The sequence below is a fragment of the Urocitellus parryii genome, chromosome 4 (assembly GCF_045843805.1).
Source record: "Urocitellus parryii isolate mUroPar1 chromosome 4, mUroPar1.hap1, whole genome shotgun sequence".
Classification (NCBI taxonomy): domain Eukaryota; kingdom Metazoa; phylum Chordata; class Mammalia; order Rodentia; family Sciuridae; genus Urocitellus; species Urocitellus parryii.
Window position 1 is genome coordinate 58,265,536 of NC_135534.1, and position 13,929 is coordinate 58,279,464.

Here is a 13,929-nt window from a genome sequence, read left to right on the forward strand (position 1 = left end):
TATGGGTGTCCTATTGAGGAATTTGGAGCCCGATCCCACAGTATGTAGATCATAACCAACTTTTTCTTCTATTAGATGCCATGTCTCTGATTTAATATCAAGCTCCTTGATCCATTTTGAGTTAACTTTTGTGCATGGCGAGAGATAGGGATTCAGATTCATTTTGTTAGAGGAGGTTAAAAAGTGAATAAGAAGTAAAAAGAGGGGGCTGGGGATGTGGCTCAAGCAGTAGCGCGCTCGCCTGGCATGCGTGCGGCCCGGGTTCGATCCTCAGCCCCACATACACAACAAAGATGTTGTGTCCGCCGAGAACTAAAAAATAAATATTAAAAAAAAAGAAGTAAAAAGAGTAACAAAAACAAAGGTAAGAACAATTAAATGAGTGAAATTTCAAATTAAAACAATCCCTGAAATTTCTAACCCCAACCCTCAAAGTCAAAACTAGGGGGGGAAAAACTAGGCTAAATACATGGGTGAAGAAAAATTGATTACAAAGAGAAAAATTACACACAACCATGCACACACATACAAATTCATGAACCTAACAGTGCAGCAAGAAGATAGAAAGAGACTAGAGACAGAAATAATTAAAAAATTTAAAAACGTTATAATAAGCACATCAAATAGAGCACTAATTTCTAAGATATATAAAGCACTCAAAAACATTAACACCAAAAAACAAATAACCTAATCAATAAATGGGCCAAAGACCTGAACAAACACTTCTCAGAAGAGGATATACAATCAATCAATAAATATATGAAAAAAATGTTCAACATTTCTAGCAATTAGAGAAATGCAAATCAAAACTACTCTAAGATTTCATCTCACTCTAGTCAGAATGGCAGCTATCAAGAATATAAACAACAATAAGTGTTGGTAAGGATTTGGGGAAAAAGTTACACTCATACATCACTGGCAGGACTGCAAATTGGTGTAACCAATCTGGAAAGCAGTATGGAGAATCCTTGGAAAACTGGGAATGGAACCACCATTTGACCCAGCTATCCCACTCCTTGTTCTTTACCCAAAGGACATTAAAACAGCATACTACAGAAACACACCCACATCAATGTTTATAGCAGCACAATTCACAATAGCTGAATTGTGGAACCAATTCAGATGCCCTTCAGTAGATGAATGGATAGGGAAACTTTGGTATATATACACAATGGAACAGTACTCACCATTAAAAGCGAATAAAATCATGACATTTTCAGGTAAATGGATGGAGTTGGGAAATATAATGCTATCTAAAGCAAGCCAATCCCAAAAAACCAAAGGCCAAATGTTTTCTTTGATATGAGGATGTAAACTCATAATGGCAATGAGTGGCAGGGAAGCATGGGAGGAATGGAGGAACTTTAGATAGGACAAAGGGGAAGGAAGGACCAAGTGGGTAGGAATGATGGTGAAATGAGTTGGACATCATTACTCTAAGTACATATATGAAGACACAAATGGTGTGAAAATACTTTGTGTACAATCAGTGACTTAAAAAATTGTGCTTTATATGTATAATATGAAATGAATTGCATTCTCCCATCATGTGTAACAAATTGGAATAAATAAATAATTTAATTAAAAATATACTTAAATAAAAGTAAAAAAATGTGTTTAAAAAAGACAGGGATTTAGGCCTTCTGGTTCCCTTGCTTTGATTTCTGTATGCTACCTCTTAGTGTTAATATTGACCTATTCCTCTGTTGGTGGGCAGAAATTGTTGTTTCCATTTTTGTTCTATAATGAAAAGTCCTGCTCTATTTTACCTGTGAAAAACTTCCTCCAATAGTTTTGATATAAAATGTTCCCCTAATTCCATGTGTTAAGTGTTTGGTCTCTCAGTCCAACCCTTAAGATGTAGGCCCTACTGGGTGTACCTTAGGTCATTGTTAGTGTGCTCTTGAAGGGGATTTTGGCCTCTTTCTCACTATTCTTTACTTCCTGGCCATAACATGAGCAGTTTTTCCCTGCTGCACACACCCCTCTATTGCTATTAAGCACACCCAACAGAGCCCCAAAGCAAGAATCAGCCCAGACTTGGACTGGAACTCCAAAATAAAACTTTTCTCTTTGAAACTTATTTTTTTTTAGTTATTTCATCATTGGGATGAGATGCTAACTAATATGTCTCCTTATGAGTGTGTTACTTTTATACTGGTGAAAATAAATACATGCTATATTTCTTTTGTTGTGCAATACTTTTCTAGGGTTTATTCTTTTCATACTGAAAAAATAAATATTTGATTTTAACTTTCTTGAAATTGAAAGTAAAAGGAGTGAAAACTCTAGCAGTTTTTCCCAATATTACTAGTGAAATGAGTGATTAAGGAATGAAAACTGAGGAGGATGAAGCAAAGGTTTAGGTGAGAGATGAGAAATGCCTGAACCAAAACCATGATGGAGGAGCGCAGTGCTGTGTTCTCATCCATCTGAGCAGCTGAGCCCACTGGGCAGAGAACACATAGGCACATGCTCGTGTGCACATGCATGAGAGAGGGTAGAAATGAGAAAGAAGTAGAAAAGCATGAAGATCCAATAAATCACTGTAGGATGCTAACTAAGGTCAGTAAAGGAAGATCTGATGTTAGTATTGTTAACTCCCTCCAGCTGGTAATAGCCCATACAAGGGCCTCATAGAGGGAGATGGAGAGTGGTAGCCCTTCCAGAAGCCAGGAGATACACTCTATGATTTGGACAGAAGAAAGAATAGGGGTTACTTGCTTCTTGGACCAGTTCTGGACACCATCTACTCAGTCAGGCACAGCCTCAGCAAGACCTCATGGGGAAGAACAAATCCTCGGCTTAAGAGCTCATAATCAGTGAAATGTTGGGTGAAGAGACATGCCCAAGAGGATTCATTAAAATCCAGTTTCCTGGAGTGGCATTTTCAGGGGAGGACATGTCACTTGAGAGGAAGAGACTCTAATATGTCCCCCAGGACAGGCCAGAGCTCACAATTGCCCAAGGAAGAGTGGGGCTAGCCAATAGTGGGTCTCTTTTGAGTAGCTCCTCCCATATCTCCCCACTCCCCCCAGCTCCTCTGGTGCTTAACATTTTCATTAATCCCAACAAGAGAGGAACATATGAAGATATGAGGACAGGGACTCAAGAATTCAGCCCAAATCACTCTATGACTGTGAAGTACTTTCTCACAAGGAGAGTGGATGGGAGCCTTCCTAAGGAATTCAGTTCCTCACTTCCCCAGGATCCTGCCCAAGGTTCTTAGCTGCCCATCTGCATCTGTCTCTTTATCCAGGAAAGAGAGTCAATGACAGTGACCAGAAGAGCTTTTGACCCCTTGTCCCAGTCACGTTCATACACATACCTATATCCCACCCTGCCAGAAGAACCACCTCCTCTTTCTTCAGTATCTGGACCTTCTGGAACCCACAAGTGAATCCCAGGATATTTTCTGAGGTCTAGCAGTGATATTTTTCCCCAGCTGAGGTAAGGACTCTCTCTCTGTTTCTAGGCAGCAGACCCTCTAAGTCTTGAGAAATAGAATCAAGATGGTACATACTCTGCAGATCAGATTCTCTAGTGCCTTAGGCTTTACAGCTCATTCACTCCTTTCTGTTCAAGGTGACTGTAGGCACTTTGAACATGTTAGAACTTTTGCAATCATTTAGTGCCACTGGCCAGTACAGAGCCTCTTGAATTCCTGATGCTGGCTTCCCAATAATATTCTCAGTACTTACCCTTGGTGCACCTGATTTTCCTGGACTCTAGTAGTCTGATGAGGTCCCCCAAAGGAAAGCGCCTTCAAAGAGGAATACCTAATATCAGCTGAAGTTTCTCTTGAACATGCCACAGAAATCCAACTAAAGTCAGTAAAAATGTTTAAATATACTGATCAATGACAGAGAAAAAACTTATAAAAATAAGCTTCTAAGATTTAGCATTATCTGAATGGACTGACCATCTACAATGGTCCTCTATTCATCTCAGCCTCTGCTGACTGACTGCTCTTCGTTTGAGGTACCCATACATTTCCAGCAATTTTCCAGAGATGAGACCTTCCTTTGTTGGTTCAGTTGGTGCTCCCTGGCCTTTCTCCTTAGAGATCCATAGAAATGAGAAACCAGTGAATGGAAAAGGAGAGAAAGCAAGAGTCCTGAAACAGAGAGAGGTGGCATGTAGGTAGGAATCTGGAGGCCTGGCAACACCTCCTTAATAAAACTCTGCTTTTTTTCCTCCTCTTTGAAATCACTCCCTATATTGGCCCAGAGATCTGGAGAAATATGCCCAATTATTTCTTTCCCTTTATTTCTCTATCCTTTCATCATTTTATTCAAGAAAATTAAGAACATTTCAAGTCTCATAATTACTAGCAACCGTGCCCATAATTGTCCTTAAATATCTTTTTATTTTTTTGGTTGCTGTTCATAGGCAGTATTCCAATCAATGTTTTCCAGGTAGTCGTGTAGTTTTGGTTTCATGAAGCAGCAGGAATATCATACACCCCAATGGAGGGTGAGGCTTCACTTTAAGGAGTGTGTTTCTCTGAAGGTCTCCTTGCTTAGCGATCCTTATGGCAAAATTGCAGGAAGATAATCACTGTACTGTATGTCAGTGTCCTGACTTTTACAGCACTATCTGCTTTATTTTTGTTATGTCCTGTTTTTGACCTTGTCAGTTTCTATTAATTCTCAACCTGTAGCTTGTACCCACCTTATTGGGGAATCCTTTTGTGAAACCTCCCTTATTTGGTGTGAAGTATGTCATATTTCCCTTCACATATTGGCCATTGCCATTGGGTGAGGTAGGTTTTTTGTGATTAGTTTCCACATCTATGCTACCACCCTAGCATCAAGTGTGGTACTGGATACATCAGAGTTCCTTAGCAAATATCCACTTGTGTAAATGAAAGGGACTGGATCATATGGGTCTCCTGATATCAAGTTTTTATGATCCCAACTCTGAGATACTGAGAGTGGTGACGTAAAGAAAGATAGGAGCTGGTGGAGATATTACAAGGGAGAGGTGATGAACTTTTTGTTACAATTTTCTCTTCTCTTCCAGAGTGTCTTCTACATACTCCACCTAACTGTGAAAGATCTGCATTTGTAAAGTGCATGCTGAGTGGATACCATCACCTCTCTCCAAAACATTCCTCCTCAGTCCCTTCCATTGGTAGTATCATATGGATTCCAGATTCAGCAAGGCCAGCATCCTTCCATATGCTCCTAAGATTTGTGAAGCAGAGGAAGGTATTTTTTATGGTCAGAATGTTGCTTTGACTCCCAGGTAAAAGAACAGTTTTGGTCATTTTCTATAAGGTTTCCTCTTTTGTAACTCACTTATTTTATCATATACCATAAATACCAACAACTTCTATGTCTCTGTGGATCCCATAATTTTATTTTTCTTGTCTCCTTCCGAGTAAATAGCTCATCACTTCCTTTAAGTAGAAAAACAGCCAGCTTTTAAACACTGCCCAGTATATTGGTTTGTTATGAAGAGAGAGATGTTTTCATCTATGTAGAAAGATCTTTGGGCTTATTCTTTCCCATATCTTATGTAAAGATAATTCTTAATAATTGGAATTATCTGACATGCCTATTTTACATTTACATGGATGGGCAAATCAAAATTTAATAGAAGTTTTTAGAAATTCAGAATACAGAGGGGAAATTTAGCTGAGAGAAGGAAAGGATATTTCATGGGATTTTTATTGACCACTGCATACTGTCCTGGGATGGACCAAAAAGGTAGGTTAATGCCTCTGAATATCTATCTTGTTTTAGGCAACTGAAAGAACTAAACAGAATGGAGCTCTGGAACTCCTCCACCTGGGGAAGCAGCTTCATCTTGGTGGGGATTCTGAATGACAGCGGGGCTCCTGATCTGCTCTGTGCCATGATCACTTTCCTGTACATGTTGGCCCTCGCAAGCAATGGACTGCTGCTTCTGGTCATCACAACAGATGTCCGGCTCCAAGTGCCCATGTACTTCTTGCTCGGGCAGCTCTCTCTTGTGGACCTCCTGTTCACATCGGTTGTCACTCCCAAAACCCTCCTGGATTATCTTCGAAGAGAAAACAGCATCTCCTTTGGAGGCTGTGCCCTTCAGATGTTCCTAGCACTGATGCTGGGTAGTGCAGAGGACCTCCTCCTGGCCTTCATGGCTTATGACAGGTATGTGGCCATTTGTCATCCTCTGAACTACATGATCTTCATGAGGCCAAGGGTCTGCTGGCTCATGGTGGCCACATCCTGGATCCTGGCATCCCTGAGTGCTTTAGGACACACCATGTATACAATGCATTTCCCTTTCTGCATGTCCTTGGAAATCAGACATTTGCTCTGTGAGATCCCACCTTTGCTCAAGTTGGCCTGTGCAGATACCTCTGGATATTTGCTCCTGGTTTATGTGACAGGTGTGACTTTCCTCTTGCTGCCCCTTTCTGCCATTGTTGCCTCCTACACACTAATTCTGTTCACTGTGCTCCACATGCCCTCCAATGAGGGGAAAAAGAAAGCTCTCCTTACCTGCTCTTCCCATCTGACTGTGGTTGGGATGTTCTATGGGGCTGCCACATTCATGTATGTCCTGCCCAGTTCCTTCCACAGTCCCAAACAAGACAACGTCATCTCTGTTTTCTACACGATTGTCACTCCAGCCCTGAACCCTCTCATCTATAGCCTGAGGAATAAGGAGGTCATGGGGGCCTTGAGGAGGGTTCTGGGAAAATATGTGCTGCCAGTACACCCCACCCAGTAGAGAGGGCTCTTTACTTGCCTCTTATTATTTCTTTTCAAAGTGAAATTGCTATGTTCCTTCATTCTTTAATATTATCCTCTGACTGAGATGATACTTATACTTTTGAAAATCCCACCTTATTTTCTTCTATGTAGCTCTAGTATAAACAGACTTTAATGTAAACTCACTTGGCACTTATCGGTGTCCTGTGAAGCCCACATACAAAAGGGACTAGGACAAGAAAAATCTTTGAATGGATGTCTTTGACTCACTCTGGTGAGGCATCATTGTGACACATACCAAGTAGCCATGGTAGGAGACTAACTGTCTATTTCAACATTGTGTAGCAGTAGTGACTTGGGATTGCTTTGGGACTGAGCAAACTCCAATGGCCTGTTAGCACTGAAGGACTGTTCCTTTGAACTGGATTCTTAAATCTTTAGTAAATAAAAGGTCCATAGAAGATATATTAGACTTGCTGTTTATTAAGATGTTAGCTACTAATGGGGAAGAGTAATAGATATGTGACTGCATTTGCATTCCAGCCGTGAGGAGTCAGTCATACTGACTTCATAAATAAAGGCATAAGCCTGAGTTGGTGTAGTGGACGGGGCTAAGAAAAAAGGATCCTGGCATTTCAATTTGAAAATTGTCAGAGTCTTTTTGATGTTGGGGGCATTTTTACAGTGCCTAAGTTTAAAATTAAAGAAATAGAATTGAAAGCGCCCAAGTTTAAACAGAAAAGTATACAATAACAGTGAGATAAGTCTATGGTATATATTTTCTTTGAATTTTGTTAAATGCAGATACACATATGTGTTTTGGAGCATTGAAATAGCTGCAAGGAGATGAAATCCTTGAAGTGAATGTATGTGATTCTCTGTCCACTGGACAGGAGGCATAAATATATATAACTCACTCTCTAGCTAACCTAAACATGCTTTCTTTTATCATATTTAGTATCATGGCAAGATTTATAAGAAAATGTAGGAACTTGAATTTGTTGCATGCAGAAGCTCTAAAATACCTCACTTATGTAAAGATTGTTATGGTTGGGTACTGTGTTTGTGAGAGCTTGGAAGTTCTGTTTTCTTTCTAAAAATAATTTTAAATTATTTAATCTATTTAGATAAGCCATAATATAACACCTAAAACTGATTGATCTGAGTTCTTTACAATGAAAAAATTCAGAAATTTAGACAGAAGCAAAAATCACCTGTATAATTGTTCTGTTGTGTTTTTATTATGCATACTGTATTTGACTGAATTTATATGTAACTGACAATTCCTTTTGTCATTTAAAACTTAGTGAATTTTCTTCCTTTGTATGAGGGTATATTTTAGAGTAATGATAGAGAGGAAGGGGAACAGAGCACCTCAGTTTGAATCCCTGGCTTCCTTTTTATCCTCAGTGCACAATAGGAAACTGAATTAAACCCTTTGTATCTCCATGTACTCAACTTAAAAGTGGTGATAAATACAGGCCTGCTGTCTTGATGTTATTGGGTAAATGGAATAAGATAATAAATGCCAGGCATTTAGACCTTAGCCTGGTTAAATTGTGCTTAAACTGTGTCGGCTATTATGGATGAATAAACAGTCTCCAAAAAATTTAATCTTACTTTATTGTATTTTTTAAAAAGTAAACACTTGCATATTTTATTTATTTTTATTTTTATCAGCAAAAGTTTATCTATTTTTGGTGTCTAATATTGTGTCTTGATATTTGAATACATTGTGAAATTGCTAAATCAAGCTAATATGTGTTTTACCTCTTATATTTGCACTATTGTGATAAGAACAGTTAAAATATACTTCCTCAGCAATTTTCAACTACACAATATAGTACTGTTGTCGCTACTATAATCACCATGATGTGCAACAGATTTCATGAACTTCCCCTTGTGTCTAACTTGAAGTTTGTATTCTGTCATCAGCATCTCCCTGGTAACCACCATTTTGCCTTCCTTTTTTGTGTTTGTGCTAAATTTCACATGAAAGAAAGTGAGTTCACACACAGTGTTGTTTTTTATCTTACTTAATGTCTTCCAAGTTCATCCAGGTGGTGGTAAAGGACAAAAAATTCTTTCTTTCCTAAGGTTGTCATTGTTTATTTACACCACATTTTCTTGATTTAGTCATCCATTGATGAACATTTATGTTGTTTTTATATCTGGGCTACTGTGATTAATGCTGTAATCAATCTGGGAGTGTGGGATTTCTCTTTGCAATACTGATTTCATATCTTCTGAATATGTCTCCATCATGAAATTGCCAGATCATATGGGAATGCTATTTTCAATTTTCTGAGTAGCTTCCATGCTGCTTTCCACAGTGTCTGTACTAATTTACATTTCCATCAGCAATGTGAAAAATTTCCTTTCCCTATATTCTTGCCAGCACTTGTTATTTTTCGTATTTTTGAAATAGCCATGCTAAAAGGTGGGAGGTGATACTTCATTGGGTTATTTGTATTTTCTTGGTGATTACTGATGTTCAACATTTTTTATAGACATTTTAAAAGACATTTTATAGACATTTTTTTATAGACCTGTTGGCCATCTTTGTATAAATGTCTCCTCAGGTTCTTTGGGCATGTTTTACTTGGGTTGTTTACTTGTTACTGAGTTTCTTAGGATATTTTGGATATTAGCTCATTTTAGATATATGGTTGGCAAATACTTTTATCTAGTCTGTATATAAGTTCATATTATCTGCAGAAACAAGTTTACTTGTTCCTTTCTGATTTGGGTGCATTTCATTTCTTTCTCTTGCATGGTACTGTGGCTATGACTTCCAGTATTAGGTTGAATAGAAACCTCATAATAAGTCATCCCTCTCTTGTTTCTCATTGTAAAATAATGTCTTTGAACTTTCCTCATGGATAATGATGCTAATTAAATGCTTATCTCATTTAGCGTTTATTATGTTAAGGTATGTTCTTCCTATACCTAATTCACTAGACTATTTATCAGGAAGATATATTGAATATTTTTCAATGATTCTTACATGTCTATTGAGACCATCAAATAGTTTTTGTCTTTCATTCTTTAAATTTTGCTTATCACACTTACTAATTTGTATGTGTAGAACCATCATTGCATTTTTGAGATAAATGCTGCTTAATAATGGTGAACGACCCTTTTCATATTTTGCTCAATTTGATTTGCTATTATTTTTTGAGAATTTTGGCATCTATGTTCATCACATTGGCCTGTAATTTTGTTTTCTTGCAGTGCCCTCGTATGACTCAGATACCTCTTCTGTAGTGACTGGCCTGTGTTTACAGGCTATGGGATTCAGCCTGACTCTGAGCCTTATCATGGAGAGACTAATCTCAGACTCCTAGGCAGTAACTGAGTACCCACACCCCTTTCTTCCCCAAGTGGAAAATTCTGTCTATATTATTCTTCCAAAGGTTGGGGGAGATATGAAATGGACCAGTCCCATGGCATCCAATTCCACAATGCTGGGTCATACCCGGAGCTCATAGATTGCCAAATTCAGTCCAACATCAAAGCAAGATCAAGGTCCATGTCTGCCTGCTGCTATAGGACACCCAGGGCCTGAGACCTCTGGAATCAGCATCAGGTGAATCCCAGTCTTAATTCCCTTTCTATCTCCCAAGCAGGACACATCTCTCCACATAGTGTTGTTGTAGTTGAAGGGAGATCTCTTTTCTGTATCTTTTCTTATTATTATGTTAAAATGAGGTACTGTGCTGCAGTGAAAGTATTTTGGTGCAGGAACAGCTGTGCAAATTGATGTTTCTGTGGAGAAAAAAAAACCCTGGAGAATCATACCAGGGTCTTCTCTTCCTCCACAATCTGTTCATGCACATTTGTAAAGTGGATTCCTAGGATCAGAACTGCTTAATCAAATTATACGATATTGATTCTTTAAAAAGTGACATGCTTATGTTTTATTTATTTAAATTAACAAATAAAATCATAGACATTCATCATGTATACTATGATGTTTTAAAATATGTGCACATTATGCAACGGTTAAATCAAGAAAGTGATACGTACCTTTCCCCACAGTGTTGTAATTTTTGTTTATTAGTCTTTGCTCAAAGAAAGCTTCTTGTGCTATGCTTAAGAACTCTTTCTTCCATGCCTCATTTACCCCACACATTTTCTCCACCTGTCTGAGGTATGCTTTTCTCTCCCAGTCCTATCTACCTAGTCTATTATTTGACCTGATTCTTCTTACTGGTGTCACCATTAGCCCCTCACAATGACAATTTAGAAGAATTAATCCATTTTTGGTGTGTTCTGACACTTTTCTAATATATCTGTTCATGCCTTTTTTTTTTTGGTGTTATCAGGGATTGAACTCAGTGGCATTCGACCACTGAGCCACATCCCCAGCCCTATTTGTTATTTTGTTTAGAGATAGGGTCTCACTGAGTTACTTAGTGCCTTGCCATTGCTGAGGCTGGCTTTGAACTTGTGATCCTCCTGTCTCAGCCTCCCAAGCTGCTGTTATGACAGGTCTGCATCACTGTGCCTGGCCAGAAAATTCTACTCTTTAAGACTGAGCAATTCATGCTTAATTGACATCACAATTTTTTAGTGCCTATCATACTGTCAGATAGCTATTAAAATATCTTTCAATTTAAATGTTTCCACAAACAAAGTTACAAATTATCAGAATGCACAAGTAGTAATTAAATATTAACAATAATGAAATACTACCAACTTTCTAGGCATTTCAGTACAGGAAGCTCAGTAAATATGTTGGTTGATAGAATTACTGATTAAAGCAGAATATGATTGTATATTTTGAACAATAAGATTCCCTTCATAATTGAAATTAAAAGAAAGACAAGATAAAAATTATTTCAGATATTAAATGTCATAGACTCATAACCTCTGAGATAATATCTAGACCATAAATCTTTTGACTAACTTTTGTACTGTGATCACACAAACTGCCAAGCATAATATTCCACTCTGTTACTGTCTTTTAGAATGAAGCTCCTAAGCAAAGGCATAACCAGGTCATCTCTATTGGGCAAGTCTTCCTATAGGGCAAACTGGTTCATCATGTGCATAAAACCTTCTACAGAATAATATAAAGCTAGATAATCCTGTGACAATATCATTACTAAGCTTTATTTCTTGACATATTCCTGATTTTAATGTGCCCTCTCTGACCATCTTTGTTTTTGTTCGTGATATAGTGTCTCTTGGGTATCTTTCCTGACCTTGATACTTGTTGAAATTGTATATCCTACTAATAAATCAATTATCATTTCAGTAGAGACATCTACATAAAGTATTTCTGATCTTCAAATAAGCTATTGCCTTCACTTTGGGTCTACACAGTGTTTTTTTTTTAACCTTATCTAAAAATAGTCCCTCTCATTGAAATTTTAAAATGGTTATCTCTATGTTTATGATCTCTTGTTAGTGGATTGCCACATCTTTTGAGGAAAGCACTGAGTTCTACTCATCTCGTGGATGTAGGCACAGTGCTTGCATAGAGAAGTCATTTAATAAACATAGACTCAAATAAGCTGAGAAATGAGGCAAGGGAAGCAAAGGATGAGGATGTCAGAACCATGTTGTCAATCAAAATGTTCAAATATTTTTTCAGATTTCAGAACTCACTGCCTCTGAGGCATATTATCTTCCAGCCAGCTTCCTGAAAGCCCCCTTAACGTCCTTGTTCCTAAGGCTGTAAATGATGGGGTTCAACATAGAAGTCATGACTGAATAGAACACAGAGATGACCTTATCCTTTTCATTCATCATCTTGGAATTCGGTCTCATGTAGGCAAATATTCCAGAGCCGTAGTAGAGAACCACAACGGTGAGGTGGGAGCCACAGGTGGAGAAGACCTTGAGCCTCCCCTCCCCAGACTGCATCCTGATCACGGTGGAGATGATATGCCAGTAGGAGATGAGGATGAGGGAGACAGGAGCTAGGAGGATAATCACCCCCATTGAAAAGAGAGCTATCTCAGCATTGTAGATGTCCCCAGATGCCAGCTTTAGGAGAGCAGGTGGTTCACAGAAGTAGTGATTAATGACATTCCGTCCCTGGTAGGGGAGATACAGTGTAAACACACTGTCCACTGAACATACAACTGCCCCACTTATCCAGGACACTGTGGCCAGCTGGACACAAGCCCTCTGGGTCATAATGGTGGAATAGTGCAGGGGCTTGCAGACAGCCACATACCGGTCATAGGACATCACTGCCAGCAGTGCACACTCTGCACACCCTGCAAGGAGGAAGACCACTATCTGTATTGAGCATCCAGTAAAGGAAATGGTTTTCTTTTTCACAAGGAAGTGAACCAACATCTGGGGTACGATGCTTGTAGAGAAACAGAGGTCAGCAAAAGATAAGTTTTTGAGAAAAAAGTACATGGGTGTGTGAAGTTGAGAGTCAACTTGGATGAGGAGTATTATCAGCAGGTTTCCAAATATGGAAAGAAGGTAGATGATCAGGAAAACACAGAACAACAAGATTTGGATCTGTGGATCCTGTGACAGTCCCAACAAGACAAATTCAAACACAGAAGTTTCGTTTCCTTCTCCCATTGATTCTTATTTTTATGTACCTGTCATCAGAAAGAGAACAGAGGGTGCTCGCTTCGGCAGCACATATACTAAAATTGGGACGATACAGAGAAGATTAGCATGGCCCCTGCACAAGGATGACACACAAATTCGTGAAGCATTCCATATTTTTTTCAGGAGTTATTGGATTTGGTATTTATGAAAGCTTTGAGTACTACATTACAGTATAGTTTAAAAATTGTAACTTAATAACACTGGAATTCATCGGAGTTGTTGACAGATTCTTTGGTGCTTTTCACTTGTTTTGTTAAGTAAGGATTTTTCTGTTACTGATAAACAATATTTCCCCTAACCTGTGAGAAACAATAAAATGCTTTATAAGTATTGTAAAAGAGAGAGAGAGAGAAAGAGAGAGAGAGAGAGAGAGAGAGAGAGAGAGAGAGAGAGAGAGAACAGAGGCATTCTGAATGTTATCTTTTGTTGCTTTATAAATATGTATAATGCTAACAAGTACAAGTTTTGACTATCAGATTTCATCTGCCTCCTACAAGGGGTCAGTTAGCCTTAAGGTTCATATTTCTGTTTCCTGCAGTGCATATAGATTTCAAGCACATTTTCTTTTGCTTAATAAACTTGCAAGTATGAGTATCACACACTGGCATCTTTAGTAATCCAGATGGTATATACT

At 38.5% G+C, this 13,929-nt stretch overlaps 2 protein-coding genes and 1 non-coding gene across 3 annotated transcripts; 2 read left to right on the forward strand and 1 right to left on the reverse strand.

Moving 5' to 3' along the window:
* Nucleotides 1-5,772: 5,772 nt before the first annotated feature.
* Nucleotides 5,773-6,726, forward strand: LOC113176541 (olfactory receptor 2AG2-like). The gene has a single exon (XM_026381008.2). The coding sequence runs from the start codon at nt 5,773-5,775 to the stop codon at nt 6,724-6,726; it is 954 nt and encodes a 317-aa protein (XP_026236793.2).
* A 5,612-nt stretch (nt 6,727-12,338) lies between these two features.
* LOC113176542 (olfactory receptor 2D3-like) lies at nt 12,339-13,262 on the reverse strand. Its single transcript, XM_026381009.2, has one exon. It carries the CDS (start codon nt 13,260-13,262, stop codon nt 12,339-12,341), a length of 924 nt encoding a protein of 307 aa, XP_026236794.2.
* A 44-nt stretch (nt 13,263-13,306) lies between these two features.
* Nucleotides 13,307-13,413, forward strand: LOC113176547 (U6 spliceosomal RNA). Its single transcript, XR_003300078.1, has one exon. It is a non-coding gene; the product is annotated as a U6 spliceosomal RNA (small nuclear RNA).
* The last annotated feature ends 516 nt before the right edge of the window (nt 13,414-13,929 follow it).